Source organism: Oncorhynchus mykiss, chromosome 4 (genome assembly GCF_057628025.1).
Source record: "Oncorhynchus mykiss isolate SJ-2025 chromosome 4, ASM5762802v1, whole genome shotgun sequence".
NCBI lineage: Eukaryota > Metazoa > Chordata > Actinopteri > Salmoniformes > Salmonidae > Oncorhynchus > Oncorhynchus mykiss.
In genome coordinates, this window is record NC_143025.1 from 76,555,761 (window position 1) to 76,576,018 (window position 20,258).

Below are 20,258 nucleotides of genomic sequence, written 5' to 3' on the forward strand. Positions count from 1 at the left end.
TTTGATTTGTTTAACAGTTTTATTTGGTTATTTTCATAGTTCTGATGTCTTCACTATTATTCTACAATGTAGAAAATAGTACAAAATAAAGAAAAACCCTTAATTGAGTAGGTGTGTCCAAACCTTTGACTGGTACTGTGGTTTAGACAGATTATGATACTAGATTGAAACTGTAACTCTATTTGCTTAGTAAAGTTTGAGTTTCTTTAAACATGGACATTCAGATATTCTCACAGAACAAATGAATCGTTAAGGGGTTCCTTGTTTTCCATAGCACCTTTATTTAATGTCCAACCATTCCTGAGCAAATATTAAGTATTGTTATTCATTGTCTGTATACATACAACACTTCCACAGTAACTTCTGATCTTATGGAGTCTCGTAAATACCAAAGACTATAAAAACACTATGCATGTTCAAGAAAACTGACACCAAACCTAGTTGTCAAAAGCCATTACTGTATCATACTACTGTTATGAACAAGATCTCTTGATTGATAGTAAACACACATACAATCCCTTCGCTCCCATTAGTACTGTTCAGTTTGTGCTTTGGTCTTTTACAGGATCTCCCATTTCATTAGTGTTGTCATGATCACAGGTGCACACCCACTTGAGAATAGTTGGGAATAAACAAGGATTATTTCCGATCCAGAAGACAAAAGTTAAACTAAGCAATAGCAATACATGCTTTTCCCCCCTCATATACAAACTGCTTTTATAAAAGTGCATGGTAATGAATACATGGAAATATTAGTGTTGTTTAAAGTATTATATTCTCTTTGATCTGAAGCAGTATAAGTTTGGAATGTTGTTGTCTTTCTGCTGTGGTTAGCAACAGTTCATCTCCAGGGGGCGGGGTCAGTGAGAGCATGACAGAGGCTGCAGCAGGTTGGAGTTTGTATGCCCTCGGTGATGACCTCTTTGTGACCCCCTGTGTTACCACTTGCCAGGGATGGGCACCCCACACTCGTACCATCCCACGAAGGGATGTGGCGTACGCCGGCCGATAGGTCCAAAGTTGACTGGCTCCTGCCTGTAAGAGCGATAGTAACCTGCACAGGGGAGGACCGGCAGTGTTGTAATGCATTATGAATAGATGTAACACATTTTTTATGCTTTGTTAGAGGATTCTGACTGTTTCTTTTCAGCCTAGAACAAGGATATTGAGGTTGTCTGTAATCAAGGCTCTGGGACTTAATATTAGCTGGAATAGAATTATTTTTAATACCATAAAAACAATTCTACACCGGGCTGTAGGCGAGTGATGAATTTTGGGAGTTGATTTCTGTTATTGTACCTTGTGCTGTGGGCAGATACGTTGAGAGGCTGGGGGAGCCTGTCCTCCCGTCTAGGTAAGAGTCTACAAACTGGCAGTGGTCCTCCCCATGGCCGAATGTGTCTGCTATACTGTAGAACATTTCTGGAAGGAGAGCGAGAGAGATGGAGGGAGAGAGACAGAGATGGGAGAGCCCTCAATGGTTAACAACAGAACACACTCTCACACAATATTCCATTATGTAATGAGGCCACAGAGCCCCAAAACCATAAAACACCCAGTAGCATAGGGAAGAGATGTAAAGAAAGGGTGTGATTCAGATACATGTAGTGAAAGAAAGAAGAACGGGAAAGCGTAAGGGAGAGAAAAGGTGGTGAGATTATAAGAGAGAAAAAAATAGGAGAAACTGTAAAGCAACTTGAATTGATCCAAGACTTGAACTTGAGAGAGAGAAGGATATAAAGGAGGAGGAAGGTGAGAAGTAACATCAGTAGTACCTTTCAGCCCATCGCCCATAAAGATTTTGTATCTCAGCGAGTTGCACAGGACCACGCCCACAAACTTTCTGTACCAGGTCCTCTTGACGTACTGGCTGCCCTTACAGGCACTGTGCTGGGGGTTGAATCTGAAGGAGAAGGGGATCCAGATAGGCTCTCCACCTAAAGGAAGGCAGGTAGCCTAGCAGTTAAGACCATTGGGCTAGTCGGCAGGGATTGGTTTGAATCCCCGGTTTGGTGAAAAATCGGTCTGTGCCCTTGAGGAAGATACTTAACCCTAGTTGTTCTGGATAAGCGTGTCTTCTAAATAACTACATTTTAAAAGTGTCTGCTAAATGGCATATATTACATAACCACTAAACTGTTGCGGTGACAGTCCCTCCTGATCTAACAGAGGGCTTACTTAATGCTACACTCACAAAGCTAGTCATCAATACCTACTCTCAACCTGTCAGCTCTAACTGAGCTAGTCAAGACTAACTAATTGACTGCTCTTCCCTCTAGCTGACTCAACGGTTAACACGTCAACTTTTACTGAATTTTTGTTTTCATTTCAGCAATTTACCATCTGTGATGTGCTAGATGCCTTGCTTAAGTTCAGCAATTTACCATCAGTGATGTGCTAGATGCCTTGCTTAAGTTTGATGTAAACAAATTGAGTAGAGCTGATATGTTAGATCCTGTCACCCTGATTGCTGAATCATTAACCCATACTTTTAACCTAACGATTATATCTGGTACTATCCCCAACGTGGCCCATGTACTCCCCCTTCAGGTGGTGACGACCCTTGTGACCTAAATAATGATAGCCCTATTTCTAAACTTTCTGCATAGCTAAAATATAATAATCCTTGATTAATTCTCAGCTAAGATCTTTCTTATCTTTGAAATATATTCTAAATGCACATCAGTAGGCTTTTAGACCAGGTCAAAGCACTATCTCTGCTGCATCCCTAGTTATAAATCCTGTTGTTAATTGTATAGATAAAAGGCTACATTGTGCTGCCCTCTTCATTGACCTGTCAAAGGCTTTCAATACTGTTAATCACTCACTGCTAATTCAGATGCTTTCATCAATTGGCCTAGACCAGGCTGCATGTAACTGGTTTAAAAATGACTTGACAGATAGGACTCGATGTGGTGTTAACTGACTGATGGTGTTAAATCAGGCTTCCTGGACATTACTAAAGGTGTCCCGCAAGGGTTGATTTTGGGTCCTGTAATTTTCACATTAACAATATCAACTTGCCTGTAAAAAATTGTAACCTGCACTTGTATGCCAATGATAATGTTATGTATGCTATTGCCCCCACAGTTGACAAGGCTCTATCTGAACTAAAGTCTGCCTTCATTGTATAACAGAAAAACTTTATTGACCTGAAATTAGTATTGAATGCAGGTAAAAGTAAGTATATGTTGTTCTCTAGAACGCATAAAAAGAACTGATGATTTAAGCATGTACTTTGGATGATGTCTACATTGATTGTGTCCCTGCTTACAAGTATCTGGGCATCTGGATAGATGAAAAGCTATCTTTTAAAAAGCATCATGACGAGTTAGTTTAGAAGCTGAGAATAAAAATGGGCTTCTTTTATAGAAATTGGTCCTGCCTCTCAATAAATAGTAGAAATCAGATTATTCAGTCGATGTTTCTATCGATCCTAGACTATGGTGACATCATCTATATGAATGCAGCTGCCACTTCATTAAAGCCGTTAAATGCAGTTTATTAAAGCACACTGTGCTTTATTACGGGTGACAATTTTAGCACTCATCACTGCATTCTCTACAGTGCCTTGCGAAAGTATTCGGCCCCCTTGAACTTTGCGACCTTTTGCCACATTTCAGGCTTCAAACATAAAGATATAAAACTGTATTTTTTTGTGAAGAATCAACAACAAGTGGGACACAATCATGAAGTGGAACGACATTTATTGGATATTTCAAACTTTTTTAACAAATCAAAAACTGAAAAATTGGGCGTGCAAAATTATTCAGCCCCCTTAAGTTAATACTTTGTAGCGCCACCTTTTGCTGCGATTACAGCTGTAAGTCGCTTGGGGTATGTCTCTATCAGTTTTGCACATCGAGAGACTGACATTTTTTCCCATTCCTCCTTGCAAAACAGCTCGAGCTCAGTGAGGTTGGATGGAGAGCATTTGTGAACAGCAGTTTTCAGTTCTTTCCACAGATTCTCGATTGGATTCAGGTCTGGACTTTGACTTGGCCATTCTAACACCTGGATATGTTTATTTTTGAACCATTCCATTGTAGATTTTGCTTTATGTTTTGGATCATTGTCTTGTTGGAAGACAAATCTCCGTCCCAGTCTCAGGTCTTTTGCAGACTCCATCAGGTTTTCTTTCAGAATGGTCCTGTATTTGGCTCCATCCATCTTCCCATCAATTTTAACCATCTTCCCTGTCCCTGCTGAAGAAAAGCAGGCCCAAACCATGATGCTGCCACCACCATGTTTGACAGTGGGGATGGTGTGTTCAGCTGTGTTGCTTTTACGCCAAACATAACGTTTTGCATTGTTGCCAAAAAGTTCAATTTTGGTTTCATCTGACCAGAGCACCTTCTTCCACATGTTTGGTGTGTCTCCCAGGTGGCTTGTGGCAAACTTTAAACGACACTTTTTATGGATATCTTTAAGAAATGGCTTTCTTCTTGCCACTCTTCCATAAAGGCCAGATTTGTGCAATATACGACTGATTGTTGTCCTATGGACAGAGTCTCCCACCTCAGCTGTAGATCTCTGCAGTTCATCCAGAGTGATCATGGGCCTCTTGGCTGCATCTCTGATCAGTCTTCTCCTTGTATGAGCTGAAAGTTTAGAGGGACGGCCAGGTCTTGGTAGATTTGCAGTGGTCTGATACTCCTTCCATTTCAATATTATCGCTTGCACAGTGCTCCTTGGGATGTTTAAAGCTTGGGAAATATTTTTGTATCCAAATCCGGCTTTAAACTTCTTCACAACAGTATCTCGGACCTGCCTGGTGTGTTCCTTGTTCTTCATGATGCTCTCTGCGCTTTTAACGGACCTCTGAGACTATCACAGTGCAGGTGCATTTATACGGAGACTTGATTACACACAGGTGGATTGTATTTATCATCATTAGTCATTTAGGTCAACATTGGATCATTCAGAGATCCTCACTGAACTTCTGGAGAGAGTTTGCTGCACTGAAAGTAAAGGGGCTGAATAATTTTGCACGCCCAATTTTTCAGTTTTTGATTTGTTAAAAAAGTTTGAAATATCCAATAAATGTCGTTCCACTTCATGATTGTGTCCCACTTGTTGTTGATTCTTCACAAAAAAATACAGTTTTATATCTTCATGTTTGAAGCCTGAAATGTGGCAAAAGGTCGCAAAGTTCAAGGGGGCCGAATACTTTCGCAAGGCACTGTACCAGAACATTGGTTGTCCCTCTGTGATGTCATCACTGCATTCTCTACCAGAACGTTGGTTGTCCCTCTGTGATGTCATCACTGCATTCTCTACCAGAACGTTGGTTGTCCCTCTGTGATGTCATCACTGCATTCTCTACCAGAACGTTGGTTGTCCCTCTGTGATGTCATCACTGCATTCTCTACCAGAACGTTGGTTGTCCCTCTGTGATGTCATCACTGCATTCTCTACCAGAACGTTGGTTGTCCCTCTGTGATGTCATCACTGCATTTTCTACCAGAAAGTTGGTTGTCCCTCTGTGATGTCATCACTGCATTCTCTACCAGAACGTTGGTTGTCCCTCTTTGATGTCACGTAGGTTGATACATTGCTATGTTTTCATATTTATTTCATTTTTTTTTAAACACCTTTTTCATGGTATCCAATTGGTAGTTACAGTCTTGTCTCATCGCTGCAACTCCTGTAAGGACTCGAGAGACGCGAAGGTCAAGAGCTGTGCGTCTTCCAAAACACGACCTAAAAAAGCCACACTGCTTCTTGACACAATGCCCGCTTAATCCAGAAGCCAGCCACACCAATGAGTCGGAGGAAACACTGTCAGCATGCATGCGCCCGGCCCGCCACAGGAGTCACTAGTGCGCGATGGGACAAAGACATCCCTGCTGGCCAAACTCTCCCCTAACCCGGACGATGCTGGGCCAATTGTGGGTATCCCGGTCGAGGCCGGCTGCGACAGAGCTTGGACTCGTACCAGGATCTCTAGTGGCACAGCTAGCACTGTGATGCAGTGCCTTAGACCACTGAGCCACTCGGGAGGCCAGGTTTTCATTTATAAAGCTCTTTTACAAAAAGTCTCACTGTATCTCACATCTTTACTGAACTTTAGACATGTGAGTTACCACACCCGGTCTCAGGGATGCTAGCTCTGGAAATTCCTTTGGTCTCTACTGAGTTAGGTAAATCAGTGTTGAGTTTTTTTGCATTTTATTTGTGGAACAATTTTCAAAATGTTCTGAAAAGTTGATGTTTTGGTGCCTTTAGGCCAATTCAGAACGCAGAACCTTATTACTGATGAATGTCTTTGTTTTTCATGACCGTGTTTCTTTCTGCTTGAATTTTGTATTTTTATTTTTATTTGTCTATTCTGTAATTGATGTAATTCAGGGCTCATCTGTAAAATAGACCTTGGTCTCAGTATGACTCCCTGATAAAATAAACTACACTCAACATGTCAGTTCTCACAGAGCTAGTCAAGACTAACTACACATCCCCTTTATTAACAGTTTTCACCATTCCAGTCTCCTTTTCAGATACACAGCGAATTGTGCATAGCACCCAAGGGAAGGGGTAGGAAGGGGTGAGAGGGGAGGGAGTGAACGAGCACCTGCCCCCCTCATCCCCCCTCTTCGAAATACCTGACTGACTCTCTTAATTAAAAACAATAAATACCAAAACTGTACTTTGGCATCGTTTTACCACTATGGATGTCAGCCAAGTCCAGTGTATGTCAGTGTAGGTGTATGCAGCCTTTGGTATGCCCCAGACTGTTAACTCCTCACCAGCTCTCTCCAACTGTCACTTCGAGTTTCTTCAAATGACCTGAAGCAGTGATCTTCTGGACTAGAGCAATGTAGGCCAACATGTTTTGTCAATATTGTTAGAGTAAGAGTAACATATGAGACTTTTCCATACAACTCACCAGGCGGGCGTTCAATAAGAAGTGGGTCGTCTGAAAAACAGAAAACGCTAAAATGAGAGACATGAACCGGAACAGAATTCATACATAAACTAAAAAACAGGATGATACGGACAAGTAGATGTGGCCTTAGTAGATCTAGAATCAGCAAACCTATTTCCAATCCCAGAACCACAACCATTTGCAGGCACAAAGCAAAACTGACCCTAGAACAGTATTTAGCAACCTCACCTAATACTCATACAGACCTGATTCAGTGACATAGGTGAGCGTATCGCTAACCGGTCCCAGCCCAAAGATATTCTTTGCCTGGACTTTGAAGTAGTACCTGAGGTAAAAAACAACCAAGACAAAATAGTGTGTATTAGAGAGAGCCATTATTACAGGCGTTACAGAGGCCAGGTCTCTGTTTCCACATGGAAGATGTTTAGACCCTAATGACTATAGCAGATGGCTGGAAGGGAGGCAGCACTCAACTCCTGCACCATCAGAGAGGAGCGAGGGAGGCAGACTATAGCAGATGGCTAGGAAGGGAGGCAGCACTCGACTCCTGCACCGTCAGAGAGGAGTGAGGGAGGCAGACTATAGCAGATGGCTAGGAAGGGAGGCAGCACTCGACTCCTGCACCATCAGAGAGGAGTGGGGGAAGCAGATTTAAGAGAATACTGTTTTTATGTTCCTATAGCAGGGAGAAAGAGATAAAGAAAGAGGGGGAATAGGGTAGATTGAAAGAGGGGGAATGAGGGAGAGAGGTAGGGTGAGTGAGAGAGAGGGAGGAAGAGAAAGAGAAAGACCTCAAAGCAGCAATTTCACAAAGAGAGCATTTCTATATGACACAACGTCCCTCCTGACCGATATAAAGCAGACTTTGAGCTCTGGGCCCGCATCCACAAAGCAACTCAGAGTAGGAGTGCTGATCTAGGATCAGTTTGACATTTTAGATCATAACGAATAAGAAAAAAATATATATATATATTACATTGTCAGATCCTAGATCAGTACTCCTACTCTGAGAAACTTTAGTCTCGGTGTGTTTTAAATACAGTGTAGGAATTATTCAATCGCCTCAGATTCAAAACAACACCCTGAGACAAGACTTTTTGCAATCTTTTCCATACCGTGGACAATGTGTGTGTGTGTGTTCTCCCTCCACTTCAGGGTTACGTACAGTAACTTCACGGTCCATTAATTTCCACCCAAACCCTTTAACGAGAGAGAGATTCTCATATAACTTTTGTCTATATACCTTGACTTCATATCTAGAGTTGTCTATCTTGTAACTATAGTTCTGGTGTAAGTAGAGAGTTTCATGCCCTATAGCCCTTGAGTGAGCAGCATTCTTCACCCTGTGCTTATTAAGCAGACCGATGTCTAGGAGGTGTAGGATTGCTGCATTGGTGTGTGTGTGTGTGTGTGTGTGTGTCTATGTGAAGACATGTCTATGAGGTGTAGACTACTACAGCCCCCCCCCCCCCCCCCCCCCCACACACACACCTGGAGACATCTGCCTCCATATAGACACACACACGTAGTGTTCCTTCAGTGCAGAGAAACTGAAATGTATACATGTCTTCAGATTTCTCCTTATATACAGCCAGCTCCATGCAGCGTAGACCCTCACTCGGCCTGGCTCAGTTCAACCTTTCATGGACAATTATAAACTGTCAATCACTCTATCCGCCTTTTGCACATAAAGTTTTTACTCATACGCACACACACACAGACACAGATGTACACACACACATCCACCCATACACAAGTCATATGCACACACACACAGACACACATGTACACAGACACACACACACGCAAACCACAGGGCAAAAGTTAACGCATGTTCAGTAGGCTTCTAAATTCCGAAGTTAGGAATTTAGGAACATCTGTCTCTGTGTGTGCGTGCATGTGCATGTCCGCAGTGTCAGTGGATGAGCGTTTGAGCTAGTGTGTGTGTGTGATGTTCGTGGGACAACTCAGCATGTGTGTGTGTGACAGAGACAAATGTGCTGTTGTGTGTAGGATTACATGTGTCTGCCTGTGCATGGCTAACACCTGAGCGTGAACCTTTGGCTTGGGTATGAACCTTTGGCTCGGGTATGAACCTTTGGCTCGGGTATGAACCTTTGGCTTGGGTATGAACCTTTGGCTTGGGTATGAACCTTTGGCTCAGGTATGAACCTTTGGCTCGGGTATGAACCTTTGGCTCGGGTATGAACCATTGGCTTGGGTATGAACCTTTGGCTCGGGTATGAACCATTGGCTCGGGTATGAACCATTGGCTCGGGTATAAACCTTTGGCTCGGGTATGAACCTTTGGCTCGGGTATGAACCATTGGCTCGGGTATGAACCATTGGCTTGGGTCTGGCTGTCAGAAGGAGGGGAAAGGTCTGGACAGCCCATATCTTAACTAACTTGCCTGGTTACAGTGCCTTGCGAAAGTATTCGGCCCCCTTGAACTTTGCGACCTTTTGCCACATTTCAGGCTTCAAACATAAAGATATAAAACTGTATTTTTTTTGTGAAGAATCAACAACAAGTGGGACACAATCATGAAGTGGAACGACATTTATTGGATATTTCAAACTTTTTTAACAAATCAAAAACTGAAAAATTGGGCGTGCAAAATTATTCAGCCCCCTTAAGTTAATACTTTGTAGCGCCACCTTTTGCTGCGATTACAGCTGTAAGTCGCTTGGGGTATGTCTCTATCAGTTTTGCACATCGAGAGACTGAAATTCTTTCCCATTCCTCCTTGCAAAACAGCTCGAGCTCAGTGAGGTTGGATGGAGAGCATTTGTGAACAGCAGTTTTTAGTTCTTTCCACAGATTCTCGATTGGATTCAGGTCTGGACTTTGACTTGGCCATTCTAACACCTGGATATGTTTATTTTTGAACCATTCCATTGTAGATTTTGCTTTATGTTTTGGATCATTGTCTTGTTGGAAGACAAATCTCCGTCCCAGTCTCAGGTCTTTTGCAGACTCCATCAGGTTTTCTTCCAGAATGGTCCTGTATTTGGCTCCATCCATCTTCCCATCAATTTTAACCATCTTCCCTGTCCCTGCTGAAGAAAAGCAGGCCCAAACCATGATGCTGCCACCACCATGTTTGACAGTGGGGATGGTGTGTTCAGGGTGATGAGCTGTGTTGCTTTTACGCCAAACATAACGTTTTGCATTGTTGCCAAAAAGTTCAATTTTGGTTTCATCTGACCAGAGCACCTTCTTCCACATGTTTGGTGTGTCTCCCAGGTGGCTTGTGGCAAACTTTAAATGACACTTTTTATGGATATCTTTAAGAAATGGCTTTCTTCTTGCCACTCTTCCATAAAGGCCAGATTTGTGCAATATACGCCTGATTGTTGTCCAATGGACAGAGTCTCCCACCTCAGCTGAAGATCTCTGCAGTTCATCCAGAGTGATCATGGGCCTCTTGGCTGAATCTCTGATCAGTCTTCTCCTTGTATGAGCTGAAAGTTTAGAGGGATGGCCAGGTCTTGGTAGATTTGCAGTGGTCTGATACTCCTTCCATTTCAATATTATCGCTTGCACAGTGCTCCTTGGGATGTTTAAAGCTTGGGAAATCTTTTTGTATCCAAATCCGGCTTTAAACTTCTTCACAACAGTATCTCGGACCTGCCTGGTGTGTTCCTTGTTCTTCATGATGCTCTCTGCGCTTTTAACGGACCTCTGAGACTATCACAGTGCAGGTGCATTTATACTGAGACTTGATTACACACAGGTGGATTGTATTTATCATCATTAGTCATTTAGGTCAACATTGGATCATTCAGAGATCCTCACTGAACTTCTGGAGGGAGTTTGATGCACTGAAAGTAAAGGGGCTGAATAATTTTGCACGCCCAATTTTTCAGTTTTTGATTTGTTAAAAAAGTTTGAAATATCCAATAAATGTCGTTCCACTTCATGATTGTGTCCCACTTGTTGTTGATTCTTCACAAAAAAATACAGTTTTATATCTTTATGTTTGAAGCCTGAAATGTGGCAAAAGGTCGCAAAGTTCAAGGGGGCCGAATACTTTCGCAAGGCACTGTAAATAAAGGTTGAATAAATAATATATATATATAAACCTGTCCCCCTTACCAACTGTAACCTTGTAAACACATAACCTTGGGTATGGTGCAGAGCTGTGTGTGTGTGTGTGTGTGTGTGTGTGTGTGTGTGTGTGTGTGTGTGTGTGTGTGTGTGTGTGTGTCTGTGTGTGTGTGTGTGTGTGTGTGTGTGTCTATGTATGTGTCTGCCCATCACTGAACTGCTCAGGTTTCCCGCTTATGATGTATTGACACACCTGCTCTGCATGAACTGTTTTCTGCTGTGTAACACCCCCCCCCCTCTCTCTTTCTCTCTCTCTCTCTTTCTCTCTCTCTCCCTCTCTCTCTCTCTCTCTCTCTCACTCTCTCTTTCTCTCTATCTCTCTCTCTCTCTCTTTCTCTTTTTTGCCTCTTTCTCTCTCATGCGAGAATGAATCTCATGTATAATATTAACCCTGGATACAGAGTTATGGAGTGTTTAAGGTTGAAGTTGTGTGTGTTTCTTTCCTCTCTGTGGAGCTGAATAGACTGGGAGAGTGTGAGAGAGAAACAGGTACATAGAGATAGAGAAACAGGCAGAGAGAGAGATAGGGAAAGAGAGATAAACATGTAGAGAGAGAGATAGGGAAACAGGTACATAGAGAGAGAGAAACAGGTAGAGAGAGAGATAGGGAAAGAGAGAGAAACAGGTAGAGAGAGAGAGCGGGAAACAGGTACATAGAGAGAGAGAGATAGCGGGAAACAGGTACATAGAGAGAGAGAGAAACAGGTAGAGAGATAGATAGGGAAACAGGTACATAGAGAGAGAGAAACAGGTAGAGAGAGAAAGAGAGAGAAACAGGTAGAGAGAGAGAGAGCGGGAAACAGGTACATAGAGAGAGAGAAACAGGCAGAGAGAGAGATAGGGAAACAGGTATATAGAGAGAGAGAGAAACAGGTAGAGAGAGAGATAGGTAGAGAGAGAGAGCGTGAAACAGGCGCATAGAGAGAGAGAGAAACATGCAGAGAGAGAGAGAGAGAAAGAAAGAGAAACAGGTACATAGAGAGAGAAAGAAAGAAACATCGAGAAAAAGAGGGTGGTAGTTTATTTGGACTGGCTAATCACAAAAGGTCAGTGGTTCAAGCACAGTGTAGGCTGCTCACTCCATGAGCGCACAGTCGAGCTACCAAGAACTCATTAGCATCCAAACGTTATCTCCGTTCACATTGCATAGAGCAAAAAAGATAAATCTGACCCAGAAACAGAGTTTATTTTGGGTCAACTCTTTTCAGCGAACTGTGTCCAATTCCAAAATAGAATCCATAACCTTTTTAATAATTACATTTGAGAGAAAATAGCAACAGCCTCCCTAGGTTTGTATGCTTAGATCCCGCTACCAGGATCGATATGACAACAGCCAGTGAAAGTGCAGGGCGCCAAATTCAAACAACAGAAATCTCATAATTAAAATTCCTCAAACATACAAGTATTTTACACCATTTTAAAGATAAACTTGTTGTTAATCCCACCACAGTGTCCGATTTCAAAAAGGCTTTACAACGAAAGCACACCAAACGATTATGTTAGGTCAGTACCTAGTCACAGAAAAACACAGCCATTTTCCAGCCAAAGAGAGGAGTCACAAAAAGCAGAAATAGAGATAAATTAATCACTAACCTTTGATGATCTTCATCAGATAACACTCATAGGACTTCATGTTACACAATACATGTATGTTTTGTTCAATAAAGTTCATATTTACATCCAAAAATCTCAGTTTACATTTGCATGTTACGTTCAGTAATGTTTTGCTTCCAAAACATCCAGTGATTTTGCAGAAAGCCACATCAATTTACAGAAATATTCATCATAAATGTTGATGAAAATACAAGTGTTATGCATGGAACTTTAGATAAACTTCTCCTTAATGCATTGCTGTGTCAGATTTCAAAAAAGCTTTACTGAAAAAGCATACCATGCAATAATCTGAGTACAGCGCTCAGACACAAAAACAAGCCATACAGATATCCGCCATGTTGTGGAGTCAGTAAAAGTCAGAAATCACGTTATAAATATTCACTTACCGTTGATGATCTTCATCAGAATGCACTCCCAGAAATTGCAGTTCCACAATAAATGTTTGTTTTGTTCGATAAAGTCCATCGTTTATGTCCAAATACCTCCTTTTTGTTCCCGCCTTGAGTTCACAAATCCAAATTCAAGACGCGCTGGTCAGATGAAAAGTAAGAAATTCCATTACAGTTCGTAGAAACATGTCAAACGATATCTAGAATCAATCTTTAGGATGTTTTTAACATAAATCTTCAATAATGTTTCAACCGGAGAATTCCTTTGTCTTTAGAAAGGAAAAGGAACGCAGCTACCTCTCACGGGAGCGCGCGTGATCAGCTCACGATCAGCTCATTTTCTCAGGTGTTTGCCTGCCATTTGAGTTCTGTTATACTCACAGACATCATTCAAACAGTTTTAGAAACTTCAGAGTGTTTTCTATCCAAATCTACTAATACTATACATATCTTAGCTTCTGGGCCTGAGTAGCAGGCAGTTTACTCTGGGCACCTTGTTCATCCAAGCTACTCAGTACTACCCCCCAGCCATAAGAAGTTAACTAAAGAAGCGTATGTTTTCATACGCATCTTTAGAAAGATGCAACCTGTGAACCATAAGGAACACAGCCCTACATCATAACAGTGCCACGTGTTTTATCTGTGCGTGTGTGTGTGTGTGTGTGTGTGTGTGTGTGTGTGTGTGCGTGCGTGCGTGCGTGCGTGTGTGGCGCTGGTGTCTGCTCTATGTACATTCCTGTGTGAGTCTCAGTGGAGTATCTCAGCACGTTGTTTTCAGGGTGATTTCAACGTGTTTTCAAACCTGCCTCTATCCAGTCAGCTCTGATTTATGTCACTCTGAGGGCTTATTCACTTAAATAAGCATTACAATACCACGCTTTGCTGGTCTCTGACTGGGCCTGATATCACAACTGTAAATACACAACCATAGAATTACACACAGATACAGTGTACACATGTTGTGTGTCTAACATCACTGAGACCTACCGGGAACAATAATCATTTAAACACACATTCCAATACCCTGTAGCTATAAACACTTACACACAGATGCAACCACGCAGCCAAACACTTGCACAGACTGCACAGAAATCGGTATAGAATCTATGACCCGTAAAATCTCTCAAATCTTTTTTTTGTGTTCCCTCGCATAAGATTATACCTAGAGTTTGAACATTGAATACACAACACGCACACGCACACGCACGCACGCACGCACACACACACACACAAACAGGGCATATTCTCACCTGGAGTTGGGTTTGAGGTTCTCTATAGCCAGGTGTGTGCCGCTGGAAGCGCTGGAGGACCACCTGTTGTTGAGGATGTCATCATATGAGGCGCTGTGGACCATGTAGCCTGCAGGGGTCACACACATGGCAAGGGTCAGGGGGCAAAGGTCACAAGAGATTACAGAAGAGAGACAGATCCATTTTGAAGTTTAAGAAAGAGGTGGCCATCTTGTTAGTGTGGTCTGAGGTCTGAGGTTTCAAATGAAAGATTTTCATTTTAGAGGAGAGTGATTGGAGCCAGGACAACAATCACAACTAATTTTAAAGGTATCAGTGGTTTTAACCTAGAGACAGCCTCCGTAAGTCACATTGTGGATCTGCCAACCACTACCCATACCGAGCCTCTCTGTTTCTCACCTCTTCTTTTGCCTCTGCTCTCTCACACACACAGTAAGGTAATCCGACATAAAGCCCCAGGCCAGTGTGTGAGTCGAGAGTTCATGGAATGCTCAGATCATGCCACTCAGCCAGCGGAAACTCTACGAGTGCCAGGCTCACCGCTTCCCGCCACATCAAGCCACGATGTGTTCCTATTGAATGTTTTAGGACCTAATATTTCTGCTGAAGCAATGACAACACAGCTGGCTCAAGATTATGTTGTTCCCTCTTTCTCTCCCACTATTGCAGCCTGTCACTCACTTCTTCTCCTCCTCTCCTCCTTTAATTTTCTCTTACCCCAGCTATCTCCCTCTCTTTCTTTCCTCTGATCATTTTCCTGATAACTGAGAGAAGACAGGAACTGTAGTATATGATAACAAATAGCCCAGTGATTATACTAAACAATGTGAATGAGAGACAGATGAAGAGGAGGGGATAAGTAACACAATTTGCAACACATCTGGAAAACCACATGAGAGAGAAAGAGCGAGATCGGAAAGGAAGTGATAGGGGTGTGGAGAGAGAGAGAGGGGGAGGGGGGGTCAAGTACAGCCTCCTTTACAGTAATCAAAACTCTGTGATGTCTAAAACATCGGGGTCGGGCGAGTCCCTAAAATCTAACTAGCAGCTCACTAGTACATCAACAACCAGTTAGATTATTTCTGCTGACCAGCTATGATCCTTTGAGAAGCACAACAAATGGGTCAGGAAAGAAAAGTTGAAGTCAGACTAAGTGCACACTAACTACTTGAAGCACTGACAGAATACTCTTGACACTTACATTGTATTTACAGGACTAGCAAGCTGCTAGTCACCCTGCGTGACATTCTGGTCCACTCCCCTGACACCATATCGTCCTTTAGTGGGATGGCCCAGTCCAGTCCACTCCCCTGACACCATAGCGTTCTTTAGTGGGATGGCCCAGTCCAGTCCACTCACCTGACACCATGTCGTCCTTTAGTGGGATGGCCCAGTCCAGTCCACTCACCTGACACCATGTCGTACTTTAGTGGGATGGCCCAGTCCAGTCCACTCACCTGACACCATGTCGTCCTTCAGGGGGATGGCCCAGTCCACTCCCCTGACACCATGTCGTCCTTCAGGGGGATGGCCCAGTCCACTCCCCTGACACCATGTCGTCCTTCAGGGGGATGGCCCAGTCCAGTCCACTCACCTGACACCATGTCGTCCTTTAATGGGATGGCCCAGTCCAGTCCACTCCCCTGACACCATGTCGTACTTTAGTGGGATGGCCCAGTCCAGTCCACTCCCCTGACACCATGTTGTCCTTCAGGGGGATGGCCCAGTCCAGTCCACTCACCTGACACCATGTCGTCCTTTAGTGGGATGGCCCAGTCCAGTCCACTCCCCTGACACCATGTCGTACTTTAGTGGGATGGCCCAGTCCAGTCCACTCCCCTGACACCATGTCGTCCTTTAGTGGGATGGCCCAGTCCAGTCCACTAACCTGACACCATGTCATCCTTCAGGGGGATGGCCCAGTCCAGGATGACGAACGAGTGACAGCCTTCCATGGCGACCACAGTGATGTTGTGGGGCTTGTTCTTGGGCGGCTGTTTCTGATTGGAGGCCAGGCTGTCTTTCTTGAACAGGTTCTCCAAGACGTCCACCTGGAGGTATTCCAGAGCCTCCGTCAGCGAGCACGGAGCACCCGGATCCTTCTGGATGAAGTTCACGTACGGAGCTGTAGGGAAGGATGGCAGTGGAGGGGGGGATGGCAGGGAGGGATGCGAGTGGAGGGGGATGGCAGGGAGGGATGGGAGTGGAGGGGGGATGGGATGGGAAAGCAGGAAGATGGTTGATCAATTATGTTACATTGTTGCTGGTTTTACGCTCCAATCAAGAAACCCTTTGGGAGAGCACCGGTTTTCGTTGGACTACATCTTTACCGAACACTAAAACAATTTTGTTGATACAAGAAGGCAATGTTGTAACATCTGCTGGTGGACAATAAAGTCTCAAATGACAATATTTGGCAACAATCTATTGTGTTTAGAAGCCAGTCCATGAGATTCTCTCTGTTAGTCAGGAGTTCAGGAGAAGTAAGACTGGGTGTTTTTGAGTAGTATAACGGGTCGTGTGAGACCTCCAGTCCCTTCTTTCCTCCTCTTTGGGTGATTCTCTGTCTGTGTCTATCTGTATTTCCCTCGTTCTCTGTGTCAGTGGGAGCTAGTGCCAGATGGATCCATACACAGCTGTGAACACTTGCAGAACTCCCAGAATTCCCAGCCTGATTGGGCTGCCGATGGGAATGGACATTTGGCTGGACTCCTCACCGCATGACTTGGCACAGACACAGCCAGAGGCACAAGCCAATAGGGCCACACGTGTCACTGTCCTCACCGGCTTCTCGTCTCCTTTTTTCAGACACTTTTTAGAAGTCATTAGAGTTGTACTCATTTCAACTTCATCTAATACTGTCCTTACAGACACATATCTGGACATATATGGCTCTGGTCTATACAGTCTTCACATACACGTGTGTACATGTGTCTGTCCTTGTATGTTCTCTTCTATATGTATACAAGTGTCTGTTTCCACATGGTATCTTATTTTTTTATCTGAATATGTCTATCCTGCTTGCTCCTGCCGGATTCTAGTTCCTGTTTTCTAGCTTTCCCAGGTTTGACCATTCTGCCTGCCCTGACCCTGAGCCTGCCTGCCGTTCTGTACCTTGTCACACCACACTTTTTTTTCTCAAGATGGCGTAGCAGACAGGCATCTTTTGTCATTGTCTTGTCGTATCCAGTGTATATATATTTCTATGTATCTTATTATATATTTTTTCTTCGCATATATTTTTAAAACTATTTTTCTTAACCCCAACTTCAACATACTTTCAATCAACCCGCCTCACCCAATGTGGTATGGATCTGCTATTTTCTATACTTTAGAACCAGAACCCCCAACAGAATCTAGCCAGCTAACTAACTACTAGCTAGTAATCAGCTAGCCACTGCTAACATTCATCAGCTAACTTTTAGACCGGACAACTTGGCTTCTCCTGGCTAACGTCTCTGTCCCGAAGCAAGCACCAATTAGCCTGGAGCTAGCCTATACTAGGCCCATCTCCCGGCTAGCTGAAGAGGTCCATCAGCCACTCCTTGGGCTACAATACCTATTTTGCCAATTGGCCTGGACCATTTTTATTGCCGATACGGAGCCCCGTCGATCCATCACGACTGGTCTGCCGACGTAACCACACGTGGGGGGCTACAACAGTCTTCTTCCGTCGCAACGTCCCTCTAAGGCTCTTCTGCTAGCCCACTAGCTGTCTGAATCGCCGTGTCTCCAGCCCGTCCAGCTACTCATTGGACCCTATGATCACTCGGCTACGCATTCCTCTCCCTAATATCAATATGCCTAGTCCATTGCTGTTTTGGTTAGTGATTATTGTCTTATTTCACTGTAGAGCCTCCAGCCCTGCTCAATATGCCTCAACTAACCCTCTTGTCCCACCTCCCACACATGTGGTGACCTCACCTGGTTTAATTGATGTCTCCAGAGACAATACCTCTCATCGTCACTCAATGCCTAGGTTTACCTCAACTGTATTCACATCCTACCATACCTTTGTCTGTACATTATGCATTGAATCTATTCTATTCTAAAAAAATTGAACCAGGAACAGATATAGCCCGTGGTTCACACCAGACCAGACTGCCCTTGAAAAGCACAAAAACATCCTGTGGCGTACGGCATTAGCATCGAATAGCCCCTGCGATATGCAACTTTTCAAGGAAGTTAGGAACCAATATACACAGGCAGTTAGGAAAGCAAAGGCTAGCTTTTTCAAACAGAAATTGGCATCCTACAGCACAAACTCCAAAACGTTCTGGGACACTGTAAAGTCCATGGAGAATAAGAGCAGCTCCTCCCAGCTAAGGCTAAGAAACACTGTCACCACCGATAAATTCACAATAATTGAGAATTTCAATAAGCCTGGTCAACAACCCTGCATCTCCCACAGCAACTTGCCCAAGCCTCCCCCACTTGTCCTTCACCCAAATTCAGATAGTTGATGTTCTGAAAAAGCTGCAAAATCTGGACCCCTACAAATCTGCAGGGCTAGACAATCTGGACCCTCTCTTTCTAAAATTATCAGCCGAAACTGTTGCAACCCCTGTTCAACCTCTCTTTCGTATCGTCTGAGATCCCCAAAGATTGGAAAACTGCCGCAGTCATCCCCCTCTTCAAATGGGGAGACACTCTAGACCCAAACTGCTATAGACCTATATCTATCCTAGCCTGCCTTTCTAAGGTCTTCAAAAGCAAAGTTAACAAACAGATCACCGACCATTTCGAATCCCGTTGGTCATGGGTGCACCTCAGCCATGCTCAAGGTCCTAAACGATATCATAACCGCTAAGAGACAATACTGTGCAGCTGTATTCATCGACCTGGCCAAGGCTTTCGACTCTGTCAATTACCACATTCTTATCAGCAGACTCAACAGCCTTGGTTTCTCAAATGACTGCCTTGCCTGGTTCACCAACTAATTCTCAGATAGAGTTCAGTGTGTCAAATTGGAGGGCCTGTTGTTTGTACCTCTGGCAGTCTCTATGGGGGTGCCACAGGGTTCAATTCTCGGGCCGACTCTTCTCTGTGTACATCAATGATGTTGCTATTGCTGCTGGTGATTCTCTGATCCATCTCTACGCAGACGACACCATTCTGTTCTTCTTCTGGCCCTTCTTTGGACACTAAAGCAAAGAAGGGCCAACAAAGCCTCCTTCACTCATGCTGCCAAACATGCCCTCGTAAAACTGACTATCCTGCCGATCCTTGACTTCGGCGATGTCATTTACAAATTAGCCTCCAACACTCTACTTAACAAATTGGATGCAGTCTATCACAGTGCCATCCGTTTTGTCACCAAAGCCCCATATGTCACAGTGCCATCTGTTTTGTTACTAAAGCACCTTATACCACCCACCAACACTCTACTTAACAAATTGGATGCAGTCTATCATAGTGCCATCCGTTTTGTCACCAAAGCCCCATATGTCACAGTGCCATCCGTTTTGTTACTAAAGCACCTTATACCACCCACCACTGCGACCTGTATGCTCTAGTCGGCTGGCCCTCGCTACATATTCGTCGCCAGACCCACTGGCTCCAGGTCATCTACGAGTCCATGCTAGGTAAAGCTCCGCCTTATCTCAGTTCACTGGTCACGATGGCAACACCCACCCGTAGCACGCACTCCAGCAGGTGTATCTCACTGATCATCCCTAAAGCCAACACCTCATTTGGCCGCCTTTCGTTCCAGTTCTCTGCTGCCTGTGACTGGAACAAATTGCAAAAATCGCTGAAGTTGGAGACTTTTATCTCCCTCACCAAATTCAAACATCTGCTATCTGAGCAGCTAACCGATCGCTGCAGCTGTACATAGTCTATCGGTAAATAGCCCACCCAATGTACCTACCTCATCCCCATGCTGTTTATATTTATTTTAGGTTGCAGTTGTAAATGAGAACTTGTTCTCAATTAGCCTACCTGGTTAAATAAAGGTGAAATAAAAATAAAATAAAAAATATTACCCACCACTGCGACCTGTATGCTCT

At 43.8% G+C, this 20,258-nt stretch overlaps 1 protein-coding gene across 1 annotated transcript in view; it reads right to left on the reverse strand.

Moving 5' to 3' along the window:
• Positions 1 to 261: 261 nt before the first annotated feature.
• LOC110521062 (fibronectin type III domain-containing protein 1) overlaps positions 262 to 20,258 on the reverse strand; it is a 114,419-nt gene continuing 94,422 nt past the window's right edge. The window contains exons 15-21 of the mRNA XM_090233055.1: positions 16,139 to 16,375; positions 14,251 to 14,359; positions 7,132 to 7,211; positions 6,887 to 6,916; positions 1,776 to 1,937; positions 1,300 to 1,422; positions 262 to 1,054 (exon numbers count right to left, since the gene is read on the reverse strand). Coding sequence (XP_090089181.1) covers positions 939 to 1,054; positions 1,300 to 1,422; positions 1,776 to 1,937; positions 6,887 to 6,916; positions 7,132 to 7,211; positions 14,251 to 14,359; positions 16,139 to 16,375 — 857 coding nt within the window. The 3' untranslated portion in view covers positions 262 to 938. The remainder of the gene's footprint in view (positions 1,055 to 1,299; positions 1,423 to 1,775; positions 1,938 to 6,886; positions 6,917 to 7,131; positions 7,212 to 14,250; positions 14,360 to 16,138; positions 16,376 to 20,258) is intronic.